This window comes from Typopeltis vanoorti, chromosome 26 (genome assembly GCF_054136105.1).
Source record: "Typopeltis vanoorti isolate ZY-2024b chromosome 26, IOZ_Tvanoo_1.0, whole genome shotgun sequence".
Taxonomy (NCBI): domain Eukaryota; kingdom Metazoa; phylum Arthropoda; class Arachnida; order Uropygi; family Thelyphonidae; genus Typopeltis; species Typopeltis vanoorti.
The window spans coordinates 14,647,360-14,667,095 of record NC_143574.1 but is presented as its reverse complement, the minus strand read 5'-3'; the positions used below and the strand labels follow the sequence as shown (position 1 = coordinate 14,667,095).

The following is a 19,736-nucleotide window of genomic DNA, read 5'->3' as shown; positions in this document are numbered from 1 at the left end:
TGTAAACTGCAAACACTAGCATATAGGAGAAAGAGGGGATGATATGATAGAGACCTAAAAACTTCTGAAGGGGTAAACACATGATACAACAGGTAGATGGAATTTTGCATTTTATGGCATGGAGAGAAGGAAAGGTATCCAAGCAAGTTGAGAATGAATGCAGCTGTGTTGGGAGGGAAGCTAGATTTTTCTCTCATAGAGGTGTTTGATTGGAATGGCTTGCCTTTGAAGGTGATGAGAGCAGACAGGGTGAATGTGAATTCAAGAAAAACATGACAGCTGATTTGGATGATATGTATCTCCCTTGATGAATCCCTGACTCCTTGGAAGTCTCTGGTGGTGGTAGTAGTAGTAATAATAATAATAACAGTAATTTAACTATGTGAGTGATGTTAATGTGCAATGTTAATGTGCAGTGCACTCATTCTTTTCGAACCTTAGAGATATTTCATACTGCTTGAGTTTGAAATGAACAGGTGTAGTGTAGTTTAAAATGCTCATAAAATTTTGTTCTATTTCAACCAATTTTACTTAGCTAGGTTAAAAAAACAAACAAAACTGGTACTTACTATTTAAATGTAATTAATTTTTATAAAGAATATGATATTGTTTTAAAATTCCAAAGTAAGTCAATTCTGATCTTAATAGTTATCAATGTGAACATGGTAAACAATCATACCACAGTGGTGAAATAATCGTTGTTGTTTGAGTGACTGCAACAACTTCAAATCAGTATGAAGCAGAACAGTGGCAGAGAGCAACATTTTTCTTATTCACTGAAAGGATTGTGATACATTCTTGTGTTGTCAATTTTTACTTCTTTTTTTCAAATCTTTCTTTATGAGCTTGCCTTTATGTTCAATGTTGTCAGTGAATACAAAAAATAATTTTATACCATCAATGTTGTTAGAATGGTAGTTAAACATAGTTTATGGTGACAATGTGTGGTTTTTTTTATAATAGTCCTCTGCAGGCTTGCCTTTGTCATCGCGTTAAAATGGTTTTCCATCACCATAAAATGGGTTCTTTGTCATGTAATGTGATAATAAAATGTCATGCTGTGTATAAACCAAAATCATCTCTGTGGTTATACAGGTTAACAAAAAGACAGAGTACTCCATTATCACATTTAGTCAACTTGAGTACAGACACAACTTAACACCAAGACAGCAACAAGAATGAAAAACTAGTGTGAGGAGCAGAGAGGATGAGAAGTAAATACATGTTGAATCCTGAATCAACATGCAAGTTGATGAGTCACACTCATATTCAAGCTTTTCTTATATTGTCACAAGTTCTGCAATCTCCAAATTCTTACAGCTTTGGCCGTGTGAATTTTAGTGTTCTATATTCAAATCCACTTTCCTAAATTAAATTATTACCATATCTAATTTTAAAACAAAACAGGGGCCCTCTTGATGACCATATTATTTTATCACTTCAGTCAACAAAACAACCCTTAAAAATGGAGTAAATTGTAAAAAAATAAAATAAAAATAAGTAAATAAATTACAGATTACATTATCTGATAAGATATTTGATACTTTATGAAGTTACATAAATGTTTTTTTCCCCTTTTTTGATCATTCATTTATTTTTCTCTTTCCATTTGATATTCTCATATGTAGGATCATGCAGGATCCTAAAACATGTCTCGATATATGAATATAATAAAATATATTGAAGGATGCAACAAAAAAAATTCCAGTTCTCTTGATTTTCAAATGGCTGTTTGGATAAACAAATTTAGGCTCAAGATTATCTTTCATAAATCTTCAAATTTTTATTTGTTTTGTCCCCCCCCCCCCAAACACAACTCTTTTTTTTTTTTTTGGCTTGAAATCAGCCATTTTTAATATTTTACAAATCTCGAGGCAATTTTTTTTCATATAAAAATGGTTTGGTCAAGGCAATTTTGGACATCCACATTTCACTACATGTATAAATGATATGCATGAAAAATCAGACTTGTGGATTCAATCTATGGTACACAGGATAGAGTACACAATGGTGGGGGAAAAAATACTCAGAATACCTAAAATAATCTGGAAATAAGTGCGATTAATTTTAAAACCCTTCAAAGAATAAAAATGGCCACCATAATTTTAATAGGGTGCCAGGAAAAATCTAGAAATTTTTTCTACCTAAAGGATAGAGTGAAAAATAATCCGATTTCATCAAAATACAAAATTATGCAGATTCAATTTAATTTTTCATTTGAAGATTTCATGTGGAATGAAAGATTTATACAAGCATAAGTAAGAAGAGGCTAAGAAAAGTTATTAAAGAGAAACTTGGAGGGAACACTGGATACAAACCAAATAGGAATTGCCAAGACCATATTTTAAGACAAATGGTTAAGGAATCATGGAAATATAAGAAGGATCTATTTTTCAGTTTTGTAAGTCTGTACAGAGGAGATAATCTAAGGTACAATAGTATGATCACTTAAGCAGAAGGGCAAGTGAAAGGTTAACTAAACAGCGTTTGATACCAGAATGGCAAGAGAAAGATCTAGAGGAAAACCAAGATTTGGGTAGATTTGTAAAATTAGCAGTGCATTAGAGACCAAAATATTAGATCAAAACTACTCGAGACTTGAAATTAACAGCTTAATTTGGAAGAGAATTGTTAACAGGAATCTATTGATAATGCAAACTTTATTATAGTGGTATCATAGTATCCTGTACACATCACTTGATAGTCTCTATCAAATGTTGATGATGAGAATATGGCAAAAAAGGTCATTACTTCTTGATGAAAACGTTCTTATATTACTATTCGGGTTTGATTCAAGCATCACAGCACTGGCAATGGAACACATTGTCAGTAACAAAATCCTGGAGTCATAAAAATTTGAACCTAAGCAATTAACATAGTTTAGATTCGAATATAATAGCTCAAAAATAGAACTACAGTCGACCCTTGTTTAGCATCACTAATTTGTTCTAGGAAAAGTGATGTTAAAATGGATTACATGTTCAGTGGGGTTTTGGGTAATCCGTTTCAGAGATAGATAAATTTTACCCACAAGGGAAAAATTTATTGCCTCTCCCCAAAGCTATTAATTTAAGGCTTTGTAAATATTTTTAAGTTAATAACTAATGTTTTTATGCATATTAATTAACATGTATTACACATACAAATTGAATAAAAAAGAAATAATACAATAAAAAAGCTTTATTTATCTTGGTCTTGTATATGCTAAGTTTGAGGTGGAGGAGAGGTTAGGTGAGGAGGATTGGTGTTGGGAAGAAGAAGAATCTCCCACAAAAGTGCCAGGTAGTTCTTCCATGTACTGTACCTCTTCTTCTTCCAAGAGAAATCTCAGGGGGGTGACGGTGCTTCCTTCTGTTGAGGTTCAAAGAGATTCTCTTTCCAGAGGTTTGAAGAAACCATGAAGGATGTTCCATTTTTTTTTTCATCTCATTCAACAGGTTTTTAAAATAGGGTGTAGCTGTCTTCGAAAGAGCAGATATTTAACTCTGTCTCCTCTAAGTTAAGATGGAAAGCTGAAATCTCCTTAACTTCCTCCCAACATTCCAGGAAATGTTTTATCTATGCAGTAGAGACAGTTGCTCTCTTCCAGTAAACCCGAAGAAAAGCCTTTGTGATGTTCTTCTGCCTGAAAATTCTTGAATTATCTGAATGATGAACAAGCATTCAGAGGAATTCCCAGTAGAACAAAGTATGGGCTTGTGTTATGATAGTTTGGACTCCTCTTTTGTAAAATGTCCTTCTTGGCAACTTCTTCCAGAAGATACTTGTTTTGTCTGCTGGAAGTTTTTTTCACTTGATTAGAGTATAAATTATATAATAAATATAATTATATTTATTATAATTAATATAATAAATATAATTATTTATTATATTAATTATAATATAATAAATAAGAAACAGATGGAAAATATACTTTGAGGGACTTTTGAATGAGGAAAATGCAAGGACTCACAGAGAAGATGGGCAGCATTCTGAGGGGATGGTGCAGAACATCAGTAGAGTGGAAGTGACAGAGGCCATGAAGAGGATGAGGAATGGAAAATCAGTGGGGCCCCGACAGAATTCCAGTTGAGGCATGGAAGGCACTGGGGGAAGAGGGAATTGACCTGCTGTGGGATCTGTTCATGAAAGTTTGCCAACAGGAAAATATACCCGAGGAATGGAGGGAGAGTACTCTTGTCCCCATCTACAAGGGTAAAGGGGATGCACAAAACTGTAAAAATTACAGAGGAATAAAGTTGATGTCCTTTATTCCTAGAATAAAGGACATCATGAAAATCCTAGAAAGAGTTCTTGATGGTAGATTGAGGAAGGAGGTGGAGATGCAAAGGAACAATTTGGCTTCGTGCCTGGTAGATCAACAACAGATGCTATCTTTGAGTTATGGCAGATGATGGAAAAGTATCGAGAGAAACAAAGGGAGCTACATCTGGCATTTATTGATCTGGAGAAAACATACGATAGATTGCCAAGGCAAGAAGTCTGGAGGTGTCTGAGGGAGAAGAAGGTTCCGGAGAAATATGTCAGGTTGGTGCAGGAAATGTACAGAAATGTGAAGACAAGTGTTCGGACCTGTCTGGGACAGACAGAAAGTTTTCAAATAACAGTTGGCTTGCATCAAGGGTCTGTGATGGAGGTGGTAACAGAGGAGGTGAGAGAAGATGTGCCTTGGACAATGTTGTATGCAGATGACATCTTGCTGTGTGCAGATTCAAGAGAAGAAGCAGGAACTAAACTGGAAAGATGGAGAAAAGTACTGAAAGAGAGAGGTATGAGACTGAGCAGAAGTAAGACAGAGTATGTGTTGCACAGTGGGCGGTGGACAGGAGACACTGGAGCTGGAAGGAAATGTCATCAGGAAGGTGAGAGACTTTAGATACTTAGGTTCAACAGTGGAAGAAGATGGAGGAGCTGAGAAGGAAGTGGGATGCAGAATACAAGCGGGTTGGAGGAACTGGAGGGAGATGGCTGGAGTGTTATGTGATAAGAGGGTGCCGATCAATCTGAAAGGCAAAATCTATAGGACAGTAGTGAGGCCAGCTATGACATATGCTATAGAAACTGTGGCCCTGAGGAAAAATAACATCAGCAGGATGGAAGTAGCAGAGATGAGAATGCTTAGGTGGATGTGCGGTGTGACCAGAAAGGATCGTCTGAGAAATGACTATGTCAGGGGAACAGTGAAAGTTACGAACTTAGGAGCGAAAATACAGGAGGCAAGGTTGAGATGGCGTGGTCATGTGATGAGGAGGGAGGATGAATATGTGGGAAGAAGGGTCATGCAGATGGATGTGCAAGGAAGGCAGAAGCGTGGGTGGCCAAAGAAGAGATGGAGGGAGCTGGCAGAAGAGGACTTAAGGATGAAGAACTTGGATGTGGTGACAGCCCAAGACAGGAAGATGTGGAGGAGACTCATTATCAACAGTGACCCCACTTAAGTGGGAGAAGCTGCAGAAGAAGAAGAAGAAGAGTATAAATTATATATTTAGTTTAATCCTTTATCCAAGTGTAAGCAAACAAAGTTTGCACCTGAAGTGTCTTCAGGACTGGGGAAACTCATGGCAAAGGCAGACAAAACTTCACATCACTTTCCTTAGTATCACATAATGCAAAGCACATCTCCTTTTGGACATGTATAATGCTATGCATTATGGGAAGGGCTATTACCAGACCAGTTTTGACCTTTATTGAGGTCTCTTCAGTGGGAGTCAGACCCAGAGATGATACCAAAGTTGAAGCGATGCAGAAGTGATATTTACCTATACAAGTTGCCAAAAGGCATCACACCTTATTAATAAATTACTCTGGATTAGAGAATGATGTTAGAAGTTTCTTTCACTTGGTTAGACTATAAATTATATATTTAGTTTAATCCTTTATCCAAGTGTAAGAGTGTATCCCACTGAAGAGACCTCCAAAGGTCAAAACCGGTCTGGGTAATGACTCCTTCCCATAATGCATAACATTATACATGTCCGCAAGAAGATGTGCTTTGCATTATGGGATACTAAGGCAAGTGATGTGAAGTTTGTCCACCTTTGCCACGGGTTGCTCCAGTCCTGAAGATACTTCAGGCGCAAACTTTGTTTGCTTACACTTGGATAAAGGATTAAACTAAATATATAATTTATTGTTTTGTCTGCATTGAAGACCTGCTGTGAAAGATAGCTTTTCTCTTCCACAAGTTCTGCAAACTCAGATTTAAACTCTTCTGATGCATCTTGGTTGGCACTGGTAGCCTTCCCATGTCTTACAACACTTTTAATACCCAATGTTTTTTTGAACCAGCCATGAGAGGCAGTAATGTCAGTGAATCGAACATTTGATGAAGAAGGTAATTCACTAACTAAGTCTATTAAAAATAATCTTTGCCTTTTCACAAATAACAACCAGAAAAACAGAATCACCTTTCATTTGCTTTTTTCTAATCCATATTGCTAGTAGTATTTCCATTTCAACAACTGTTTCTATCCCTTTAAAAAGTCTAGTTGAGGAATCTGTCAATTTCATTTTTTCCAGCACTTCTTTGTTCTTAATTATCATATTTACAGTGGTCCTAGATGTGCTATATTTTTCATAAATTAATTTAACACTAAGCTCTTGATTATGATCTTTTATTATTGCGTGTTTTGTGGCTAAAGAGAGATGCCTTTCTTGATACTTTACCTGCAGAACCAGCTTCGGCAGACTGAGATCTCTTAAGAGCCATGGGTTTAATTTTATGAGTCTTTCTGAATAATAATAGAAAATTAAATTAACTTGCAGTACAGTACTGCAATAAACACAAGTCACGTAATACTATCCCCCCCCCACCCAAAACATATAAAAATGAAAAATGGGAGCATCACATGAGCAAGGCATGACAGTAAATGGAGTAGGTGACAAAGAACGAACACACGTAGGAAGCTTTGACACTAAACGAAAAGACGTAAATCGAGTGCGATGTTAAATGAGGTTCGACTGTACACTAATCCTTCGATTAGTGCGTCATTTTTTTCGATACCCAAATTCGATTAGTGCGACTCTAAAATTTGATTAGTGCACCTATACATCTTAAAAATATACATCTTAAAAATAATTGTTACAGATTTTAAAATTTTTCTGTCTATACATTTTTATGGCTAACTATTTTAAAAAATCACTCACCAGAATGAAATAATTTAGTTACCGATTTAAAACATTTTACAAAGTTATTTTTAATGGCATACTACACTACTTCTATGTACACTATGTTCAAAATTTTTACTGCCAAAATTTATGTCGTCTGCTACAGTATGCCTACAGATTCGAGACCCTTCGACATTTCTGCGCATGTCACAAAAAGGAGAATCCATTCCGATAATAGGGTAATCAATCCATCTTTTGGGATGAGTTGTTTATTATTACACGTCGGAAAATTAACTTTTCTTTTATAATCATTGTAGTTTTTAAAGTGGTAACTATTTTACTTGTATAACAGTTGGGAAATTTTATCTATAAAGCAGGTGATTTTAGCGTGTTGGCGACCAATTCGTACGTCCTTCATTTTTTTCTCCCCTTCAATGATAACATCCAAGAATTAATTACATCTCATTCTGGAGAACTGAATGATTCTGACCTGCTAAATTTAGATGCACAGCAGGAAGATCCCGAAGAATATGAAGAAAATTTAACCACTGATAGTCAGCCAAAAGAAATTTCACAGAAACAATTTGAAAATATTTTTCATACAATCGACGTTTTTAAGCAGCAATGCTTACAGGCTGACCCTGATGAAGAGAGAAGCAGTAAAATTTGCAGAAGAGGCAATAGGGACATACCGTCGGTTGTATGAAAAAAAGAAACAAAATGCCCGGCAAACTACGTTAGTTCAATTCTTTGTTAAGAAGTAGAATACTAAAATTTATATTCTGAATATGTTGTATTGTCTTTCAGGTTCATGGTTTTCCTTTAACTAGGTCCTAAGACATACTTTAATTCTTTTATAAAAAAATTAAGGTTCAAAAAAGAAATTTGAGGAATGAATTATACTTTTTCCCCATAGGTTATTATATTCGATTAATGCGCCTGTTTTAAAGAATGCATTAGGCACACTAATCGAGGGATTGCTGTACTTAATTTCCCAAAATTGAAATGAAACTATAAGGACAGTAGACTAAACATCAAATGTCAATTATCAACATTAAGCATCACCAAGAATATTAACATATTAGAGAATATGCAAAACCTCTGAATGCATCTAACAACGACGACTGTATTGAATTGTACAACATTAATAATAAAATGCATGTGGACTGCTTAAGAGTCAAAGCTGGATAAGTGGGAGGAAACCTCCATGTACCCTTTTAAGGAATGCAGAGAACCAATCAAGGCTTTGACCAATCCTTGTTAATACCTGCTGAAGTCTTGACCTCAGCGGATATGACATCATGAGTCATGTTGCTAAAATACTGATAAAAATTATTCTGCAAAGAAACAAAAGAAAATTCAACTGGGAAATAGGTGAAAATCAATTTGGATTCAAAGAAAAACATGGAATAAGAGATAGTAGTTTCTCTCTAAGAATAATAATAGAATGATATCTAGAAAAAAATAAACATTTATATATGCTTTGTAGATTACACCAAAGCTTTTGATTCAATTGACCATATGAAACTGATCAAGTGTCTCGATAAAATCAAAATGGATGGAAAGGATATAAGGCTGTTAACAAATCTATACTGGGAACAAACAGCAGCAATAAGAGTTGACAATGAGATGTCTAAAGAATTTACAATACAAACAGGTGCATGCCAAGGATGTATACTATCCCCAATACTCTTTAATTTATATATTGAAGAAATGTACAAGAAAGTTGAAAACATAAAAGGAGTATCAATAGGAGAAGGAACATAAACAATCTAATATATGCTGATGATACAGTTCTATTGGCAGAAAATAAAAAAGACCTAGAAAATCGAATCAATGAAGTAAGAGTTATGAGTGAGGAATATGGTTTTCTTTTTAATCCCAAGAAAACCAAGGCCATGGGAAAAAAAAAAAAAAAGACAACACCTAAAATTGATATCAAAATAGATGACATATCTATTCAGCAAGTAGACAAATTTACGTATTTCGGCACCTTAATAACAGAAGATGGAAGAAACACAAGAGAAATAAAAAGAAGAATTCAAATAGCTAAAGAGAAATTGAACACAATGAAAAATGTCCTGACATCTAGAAATTTGAGCATGAAAATGAGAATAAGGTTGACAAAATGCTTATATATGGTCAATACTATTGTATGGGGGCTGAGACATGGTCAATAAAGGAAGCAGAAGATAAAATCAAAGCTTTTGAGATGAGATTTTAAGAAGAATTATGAAAGTACCATGAACTCAGAAGAAAATGAATGATGGGAGAAAAAAGAAGTCTTCTTAAAACTACCAAAAGAAAAAGGCCAAATACTCTGGACATTTGCTAAGATATGACAGCCTATAAAAAAGTGGTCCTGAAAGGAATGGTAGAAGGAAAGAGGGAACGAGGAATGCAAATAATTACTTGGAGCAGCAAACTTAAGAACTGGACATATCTGACATATGAGGAATGTGCAAGGGAAGCACAGGAATGAAGTTAGTGGAGAGACATGGTAGTCAACCTCCTGGACAGACGACACATGATGATGACGGATTGCATTATGAGAAAAGGAAAGTGGCATTAAACCTGATATTAGAATTGGAGATATAAAACTTTGCTTTATGTAGATGATGATGTTCTCTTAAACACATCCAGTGCAAGTCTCCAGGATTCTTTACTAAATTGAATAACTGCAACAAATTTGGCAATGAAAATCAGCAATAAAGAGACCAAAAACATGAAAATAGGCAGTAACATAGACAACTTTAGGTGCATTCTAAATGGAGAACCTATAGAACAAGTAAAATATTTCATTTGGTGTGGTGGGAAGCCAGCTGAATAAATTTATAGAGAATTAAAAAAAAAAAAGCCAAAACATTAAAGTAGCAGTATATAGGACAGGAAAGACTTTTACTGGGATTATATTGATCAAGTGCATATAATAAACAACTAAGTTATACCAACTAGTTTCACCAACTAAGTCTGTTGGCATCTTCAGGGTACATAACTGATGTACAGCACTAAAAAGTAAAAAACTGTTACAAACTATAATCAACCGATTCCAATTATATTAAACAAAGAACAGAGCGCGTACAATACATTCATAGAGCGTGGATGATATCACTTGTTGTTATTTAGGAATGTTCTATAGTTGGCACTATAATTCAGTTCTGGCGAGTTGAAGGATCTGATAAGGGTCTTCCAGATCAAGTGCAAGATTAGTCCTTGGTTCCTGTTAAGGTTTTGTATACAGCGGGCAACTGTTGTGGCCTCCTTAAAAATTCGGGAGCGGAAGTCCTCCTCCATGTAAGGAATTGTGCTTCTATCCCACTCTATGGTATGGTTCGTTTTTGAGAAATGAAAAGCTAACCCCGATTTTTCTTCTCTGTTATTATTGATGTCACCTATGTGTTCTTTTTGCCTAATTTCAAGGCTCCTTGAAGTTTGGCTGATGTAATTCAAGCCGCACGAGCATGGTATGTTATAAACTCCAGCATATTTGGAAAAAGGATGGCTATCTTTTGGAGATCTAGAATTGTCTAATCGTTTCTGTGGATTTAAAGGCCACTCTTATTTTATGTAGTCTAAGGAGTCTAGCAATCTTATTGGAAACTGTCCTTAAGTATGGAATGACGATGGTAGAAATATAACGTACATCATCTTGTTGTCTTTGTCGGGGTTCAGAGAAAAGTATCTTGTGGAAAAAACGTTTTTTTAACAGTATATAGGACAGTATTCAGTGTTACAAAGTTAAAGTCCAGGCATCTGAGAGTTAGGTTAGAAATAAAGCACTTGATCAAAGATTAGAGACTATAGGTATGAGAATTCTAAAAAAATTAGGGGCCTGAATGGATGGCATCAATGGCAGAATCATGTTAAAAATGAAGATATTAGGAAGGAACTTGATATGGTTTACAGCCATGTGTGAGCTGGGTTAATCTAAGGTGATATGATCACTTAATAAAACAGAATAATGAGGAAAGGTTACCAAAACAGGTGTTTAATGCCATGATGGCAGGTAAAAAGATCCAGAGGAAGACCAAGGTCTAGGTGGACTGATTCAATCAGAAGTGCCTTAGAAGGACGAAATGTTAGATATGACAATACTAGAGTGCTGACATGGAATAGACTAATTTTGAAGAAATTTGTTAGTAGGAAATTAATAATAATGTAAACTTAATCATGTATTACTGTTATAGTAGTCCGAATACCCCTTGATGATACATATCAGGAAACTAATATGTACCATTTCATTACCTTTCACTGGCTAAGTTTAAAAACATTGGTTTATTTTCTAAGACAAGTCAGTATTAGTGCTTTTAAACTTGTTTAAGCTATGCAGAATATTCTTTATTTGCAAGAAGGCAATGTTCTTTTTGAAAAACATCTTGAGTTATATAAGATCTCGTGCTTGCTGCAATATTTATGTCAGAATGACTGGGAAAGGTTTCAGATGTGTAAAAAACTAGAGCAATGTTGAGTATAAAGGAAAGAAAATGACCTCACTGTACACATTTTCGCTGAACATCATAAAATGGATTAGTCTTCTGCCACAATGCCTAATGCAGATGACAATCTTTTTTCAAGGCCATTTATAGAATCCTCAGGGGTGATAAGATCACATGACACTTAAACAGAAACCAAAGCCTCATTTTTCATGCCACTGCACGATGGAGTAGCCTCAGGTTCATTTCCAATCTGTAAACAAGAAATATTTATAAGAGATATTCAAGTGAAGGTAAGTTAGCTTTATGTGGTTCTGCTGCAATGCTACCTTCACAAAGCAAAGTCAATGGAGAAGCCATAATAGAATCAAAGAAAGTACCAACCTAAACCACAAGATAGCAACACAATGTTAGGAGTAATTCGATCCACCCAAACATTCTATTATGATTACCTCTGTCCTGCCCAAATCCCCACCAGAAGACTAAAGAATTTCATTCTCTTATTCAAGTTAAAGCAATAGGATTGCAAAGATTATCTGTTTGATCTTAACTTTGAAGTTAGATCTGGTAGACCATGCCTTCAACATGAAACACTGGATGTGACAGACTAAAATTATCCGCATAAGAAAATTCTAGTTATTATTATCTAGGCTTATTACAAACAAGCCTATTCATGTTAAAAAATTATCCACTAACAAGCCTAGATTCCTGTTTTCAGCAATACATACAATTTAATATATATATATATATGCCAATTTCCAGTTTTTCAGGAACTATATCTGTAAAACAACTTATTTAACATTTAATGCTTCCTAATCCTTAGACCTGGCCAACTCTTATCATTGCACTTTTGGGTATGTTAATAATGTTTTGGACTAATTTAATAGTAACAATTATAGTAACAGCACTGGCTAGCAGCAGTTGTATACAACTATATAAACTATTTGCTCTGAATAACACTAGTGAAACCTAGCCAAAGGCTAAGTAATTAAAAAAGTATTTAATGAAAATTTCATCATATTTAAGTTCATGAATCCTAGAATGAGTCAAACTGCATTATTAGTTTAAACTACTATTATGGTTGAGGCTAAATAGTGTTCTACTGCGAATGACACTAGAACAGGTTATTTAAGCAGATTCAAACTACTGTACAGATTAATGAACTATAAATGCATTACAAAATTATACAAGGTACAAAGGAATTAACTATTTCAAGAATATAGATAACACACTTGCCTATATCATCAATAGTATGATAATGACAACTTACCTCCAGTAAATGTGACAGATGAGTTATTTTATTTTGTTCTTTAAACTTTTTTGAAAAAGGTAAAAGGGCAGGATGGGCATAGAGACTGAAACTCACATGTAAGTTTTTTACAGATTCTGTAAGCAGTGGGGGGATGGAACTGCAGAATATAAGGGAATCCGCTGACAAAACGAAAGCATTACCTCTCAGTAGCACATTGCAAATGTCTGAAATATATTTATTAAGCACATCAATATCTGCTTGAAGCAGTAATCCCTGTTCATAAGCACCTTTTGAAGATTTTGCTGCTCTGTATCTGCAAAGAAGACAGACAATCATCTATACATATAATTATACATTACTATACATGATATACTTCCTAATAAAGAAAAGTATTTCATTTTATGTTGTAAAAGTTTGCAATAATAACATAAATTTTGAAAGAAAAAGTCTACATTGCATCTGAATAAAATAACATTAATTTCAAGGAAGTATGCTATGAAATACTTGATAGTAATGAATAATTATGAAATAAATGATCTTTTTTTTGTAACATATAAACATTTTATAACTATCCTTCCCCCTCTCCTATTTCATCTCTTATATTACAAAGGAAAAAGAAGAAATATACAAAAACCAAAGAAAAATAGCTAAAACCTACAGAAAGCTCACCAAGATTCTTGGACAGATTTATTAATATGAGAAGACATAGCTTACAAAATATTAAGGAAATTAAACCATGAATTATAGAGAATTATAATAATAAGGTGTTGAAACCTTTTGGCAACTGGTATATGGTGATATGACTTCTGTATTACTTTCACCTTAGTATCATCATCTCTGGGTCTGGCTCCCACTGATGAGACCTCGATAAAGGTCAAAACCGGTCTGGGTAGTGGCCCTTCCCTTAATGCATAGCATTATACATGTCCGCAAGGATATGTGCTTTGTATTATGGGAATGCTAAGGCAAGTGATCAGAACTTACTCCACCTTTACCATGAGTTGCCTCAGTCCTGAAAATACTTCAGGTGCAAACTTTATTTGTTTACACTTGGATAAAGGATTAAACCGAATATATATAATTGGTAGCATAGCCAAGTGAAAAAACTTCCATCCACATACTCTTTTCTCACAGAGGTCTTCACACTGCTGGCAACCACCCAGGTAATCGCTTCATGGTCACTCTCACCAACTGGAGAGTGATATGACACCTCATTTATAATTACATCCTCTGATGAGATGATCAAATCCAAGCCCCTCAATCTTTAGGTGCCCTCTGATACATACTGTCTGAGGTAGTTGTCCCTCAAAAACTCAAGAAACTAATTTTCTTTACTTCCAGTTGCTATCTCATCATCTCGGTCTATACTGCCATAATTAAAATCGCCCATAACGATACCCTTTTCTTATTTGCTTGACTAATTTGATTATACATTTCATAGTCACTGCTATCCACATTACTAGGTCTATAGCAACATCTGACTAACTATTTCATTCTATTCACCTCTATCACACACACCATACTGGCTCAAAACCACTGGCACTATTTCCCTCTTATATCTCTACTTTGTATGGACATAACTCTTTTTCTATCATCAATAGCACTTCCCCTCCCCTCTTACCCTTTCTATCCTCATGAAACATATCATACCCTTTCATCTCTATTCCTTTCAGGATCTCGTTCTAATCCAACCAATGCTCACTTATTCTAACAATTTTTGGGTGAACTGACTCAATTAATGCAACCATTTCATTTGCCTTGTTTCTTACACTTCTAGCATTTGTATGCAAACACAGGAGTTTATTCCTAGATGTACATCTTGTTCCACTGACAGCACTTATTTGATGTGACTTCTCCATGCTTAACTCGGGCCATTTCTTTTTCTTATTATTCAAACCTTCTTCAGATTCAACTGTTTTCCCTTGATCCCAGGTCATTCTTTTCCTTTTTGTCTACACATGCATTCGCATCCTCTTGGAACATCTATCTTTCTCATGCTGTGTTTCTCTGTCCCCCTTGAGCCTCCCTGTTTGTCTTGCATACTTGTTCTCTCATTCTCTATACTCAAGTCTCTCACTTCTTCATTCACAACCACCTCTTCAATCTCTCCAGTCTTACTCTCCTGTTCTTCCACCATCACTTACCACTTGATCAGATTCATTCTCTGCACTCACTTCTCTACATTCCAGCAGCAGTCTCTCCAAGTGACTCACAACAAAATGCAGTCCATCTCCTATACAGTTCACTTTGTCCTTCAAACTTATTCCACACATTAACAAACGGCAGGGATGTAGCTCATCTCCAACTATATTGAATATATATATATTTTATTACTAAAATTGGATTACTAAAATATGCAAAAAATAATAAAAGAAGGTATTCAGTTAACTAGAAGACCTGTTATCAATACAATGCTGTAAGCAGGTGATCAGATTACATTACAACGCAATGAAGATGACCTTCAAAAATCAGTTTATGAATTAAACAAAATTAACCTACAATACAATTTAAAAATTTCACAAGAGAAAAACATCATGGCATTTAAAGGGCAAAATCATGTTAGATCAAAAATAGTCACAGAAAATAAAATAATAGAACAGATGACAGTTTAATTATTTAGGGCACATAATAACATATTTAAAAGATTAAAAATATTGAAAAATATAGCAATTTCAGAAAACTTGTTGAACAATTAAAAGGACACAGAATAATAATAAAAAAATTTAAAAAAAAAGTGAGGAACTCAACTAAAATTTTATAAAGTAATGGCCACTCCCACTCTATTATATGGTTTAGAAACATGGATTGTTAAAAAAAGAAAGATGAAAGTATAATACAAGCTGCAGAAATGAGATTTTTAAGAGCAATTAAAGGATGCACAAAATTGTACCATATAAAAAATGAAGACATCAGAAGAGACCAAGATATTTACAGTGTAAAGGAAAAGATCAAGAAATATAGAGAGAAATCGAAAGAACATCTATTCAGGATGGAAAGATATTGACTACCAAAAGAAGTGATAAATATAGAGAGAGACGAAAGTGAAAGAGAGGAAGACTAGTTACAAGATGGAAAGACTAGTGAAGCCAGAACAGGCAAATGTCTAATCCTTGAAGAGAAGAAGAAATTAAATATTTCAATAGCTTTTTGCTCTGGGCAGATAAAATATAATAACACCTGGGATTTAGGATACATGCTACGATATATGCACATTGTTTATTTTTGTTTCAATCAGATCCTTTATATTTGTAAAATGTTTTAAACTGATATTAATAATTCCATACTGGCTGGAAGAATTTTGTGAAATTTGGTATTTAGGATATCCATTAAAATCTATCATATTGTTTCCATTATGGTTTCAACTGGACCATTTGTAGTCACAAAATTAGGTGATACAAAATTATATCCTAAGAGTATGTAAACCAAAAATGGGTCAGCATTTCATAAATGCATCATAACTTCTGATATTCTCATTAGATTGTTAATAAGTACCACCAATCAATTAAAAAATTAGGTTTTCTCTTTTTCTCATTAATTTATCTCTAGACAGCAATTAACTATATACCATTGAATATTGTTTTGATATTTGGATTGTGTTTTTAAGAATTTAACATATTTTTTTATTAGTACAGGAACTGTCCCTCTTATTCCTTTCATAATCAACAATAAACCTACATATCAGATGATTGGCCCTAACATGCTTCACCAGCCACATTAGCCTACAGGAAGTATACCTAGCATTTGCCTGGGGCACCAAGCGGAAGGTGTGTAACAATGCAACAATGATCAGGATGGCAGTCAATAGCAGTAAAACTAAAGTACTAAAGAACAGAATAAAAGGAAATATAATAGGCTAAATGACAACATTCTTGAAGAATGTAAATGATTTTCAGTACAACCTACATCGATAATTTAACTGACAGTGAAAAGAAAACACAAAGCTCTTCAATTCTCTGCTACTAATGGCTCAGTTAAGTAAGTTTGAGCACGGTTAGTAGTTGGAAGGGGACCAATCATTCGATGCTGTTGGCACACTCTCCCTCGATGAGTCTTTGGACTCCCTGGAAGTCAAATAATAATAATAATATCTGGAAATCAAATCTCATCACCACAAATAGCAAAATTTGTCTGTACAAAACCACCAGTCAGGCTATATTTACATATGGTGCCCAGACATGGAACATTACTACTCAACAAGCAGTTAATATCATCAATAGTTTGGGACATGTCTTTGAACTTTGTCTAGGATATACATGGCAAGATCTATTCCCAATACTGTCAATTCTTGAAGAAAGCCAGCAAAGATTCCTAACAGAAACAATTAAAAAAGTCAATTGAAATGGTTGGGACACCAACTTAGACATCCACCTTCACCTACATAGTGATCTTGTTTTCTACAAGAAGAAGGAAACAGTCTTGGCAATACATATGCAAACTTCATTTTGAAGATGAGGCTCATGAACCATCTGAACATTTACCATATGGCACAAAACAGAGCAACTTGGTTCAATTTCGTCTAATAGACTTTAACTCCATGAGTTTTTGCTATATGAATATTTCTGTATATAATTCACTATTCATACATGAATGAATAAATGATAATGACAGAAATTGAATTGATTAATGATTCACTTGTGTTCACTTTCTGCTGCTTGAAATGTCTACAGATATTTCCATAGTTGTGATCATCAGAATTGGCATCAGTAATCCTGAATGATGAAATAATAATTTCCACTTTCTGTTAAAACAAGTGCAGAATCTGAACACTTCACAATTCAACTTGAAACTAACAGAGCTAATTTTTCTTCCTCTTCATTCATTCCTTCTTCTAATGCTTTCGGAACAGCCATCCTCTCATATTTCTTAAAGAGCATAAGGTATGGGTCTTCAAATCTAATATTAACAGGTTTCAATTTTCTGCTACTCCATGGCATGATGTGCTGAACTGCACATCATGCCATGGAGTAGCAAACAAAAACTGCTGAGTTTATGTTTAGATCAGAATGTGTGCAATCAATCTTTAAGGTTAATGACTAGGCAATAAACAGCCCCCTCCCCTCCATAATTCCAAAGAAATTAGTGACAAATTTAAAAATTTTTTTAGATGAATACCTTTTGTGGCTGTATAGTGCATGAGTACTATAATTCCCTACATAATTCCAAAGAAATTAGTGAAACAATTTAAAATTTTTTATATGAATACTTTTGTTTTGTGGCTGTATAGTGCATGAGTACTATGGTTAGTCAAAAGCAGCCTTTTTCAATCTTTTTACCCTGGAGGAACCCATGAAATAATTTCCAGGTCTCAGGGAACCTCTGCATAAAAATTATACCTTTATGCTTATTCAGTTATATATTATATAAGTGGCTATGCGCTTCGCAACCATATGCCTGGGGAAGGAGTGTCCTAGGTTCGATTCCCGTCGGTGACGTGAGGAGCTTGAAGGATCTTCCTCAGCCATAGCCAAGTTAGCCAGTCTTGGGCGTGGACAGCAGGGTTTTTTCCCCAGTTTATTCTGGGGTTTTTCATCCCGCAAAGCAGGCAAAACTGGCCTTGAAAACTCAACACTACAGGCCATAGGATACACCGGGGTATAAGGCTGACCACCTTATCCTGTAAACGGAGTGAGGTCCGATGATCAATGGACCCTCGACACCGCAAGGTAAAAGAGGGTATAAGGAAGATGACATGATGACATGTTTTTTTTTCCCAACCACGATTTCTTGCAGAACCCCTGGTCTAAGGATCAGATAATCAGGAAATCCTGCTCTAGAGACAAATAGAGAAGTTATCCAAGCCCCTACAACAAATAGAATGGTGATTCCACAGGCAATGAAATTCATTTACCACCTACAGATGCTCATAAACATCCATGCTTACAGGATTCAAACTCATGACCTATTGGTTGGATACTAGACACTATCCACTCAACCAGACAGGCAATCATGTTATAGTAATACTATTCCCCCTGCTGCCCAACAATGATTGTTTTCTTCTGATTGATAAAGCAATTCAAAATGATAATTCTGCCTGACTTGAAGAATTTAATGAAATTTGATATACAAGACTCTTGCTTTAGCAAATTTATATGGAGAGTGTGCCATAGTGAATTTCCTTTTGTATAATATTGTGATTAAGTTAGAAATTCTTGGTAGTTATAATGTTGTCTGATGTAGTGAGCATTGTCTGCACACAGGATTCTACTAACTTGTTGAAATGTTTCAATTCAGCCATTTCTAATGGCAAATTTAGGCAAAGCAGATGTTTATAGTCATATATCAAAACAAGTTTTAGGTTCAGCAGTGAGATTGAATGATACATCATTATACAAGAACAATATGAAAAAAATTAACATGAACTGGATTGTATATTGGCCAAAGGATTTTAATAATTGATACTAAGTAAAAAACACCGACAAGTTTTTCCAACTTAGCTGTTTGGCTTCATCAGGGTGTATAAAAGAGCTACAAAACAACTTAAACTGTTCGTGAAGGAATGAACTGAATACAATTCGTATTTTTTTTACAAATACAGAAGAACACGTATATCAAACGCATGGAGCGAGTATGATATCAACTGTTGTTATGCAGGAACGTTCTGTAATTAGCAGCAAAATTTAACTCTGGCATGCTTAATAATCTTATGAGGGTCTTCCAAATATCAGCTAGAATTAATCCTTGATTTCTAGTGAGGTTGCGTTTAGAACGGATGACTGCTATAGCTTCTTTTATGTTTCAGGAGCAGAAATCCTCCTCTAAATAGGGCATGGAGCTCTTGTCCCATTCGATGGTATGGTTTGTCCTCGAGAAATGAATGGCTAATCCAGAGTTGTCTTCTCTGTTGTTGTTTACATCTCCGGCATTCTCTTTTTCTTATTTCCAAGCTTCTTGAGGTCTGACTAATGTAATTTAATCCACATGAACAGAGGATGTTGTAGACACCG

The 19,736-nt window shown here is 34.8% G+C and overlaps 1 protein-coding gene across 6 annotated transcripts in view; it reads right to left on the bottom strand.

Annotated features, from left to right (window-relative positions):
* Positions 1 to 19,736, bottom strand: part of LOC150092347 (centromere protein I-like) — a 311,409-nt gene that overhangs the window by 12,128 nt on the left and 279,545 nt on the right. For 5 of the 6 annotated variants that reach the window (XM_090415030.1, XM_090415031.1, XM_090415034.1 and 2 more), the window contains one exon: positions 12,811 to 13,105. In XM_090415030.1, the coding sequence (XP_090271156.1) occupies positions 12,811 to 13,105 (295 nt within the window). Of the gene's footprint in view, positions 1 to 12,810; positions 13,106 to 19,736 lie in introns of those variants that run through there. The other variant, XM_090415035.1, reaches the window with a different exon arrangement.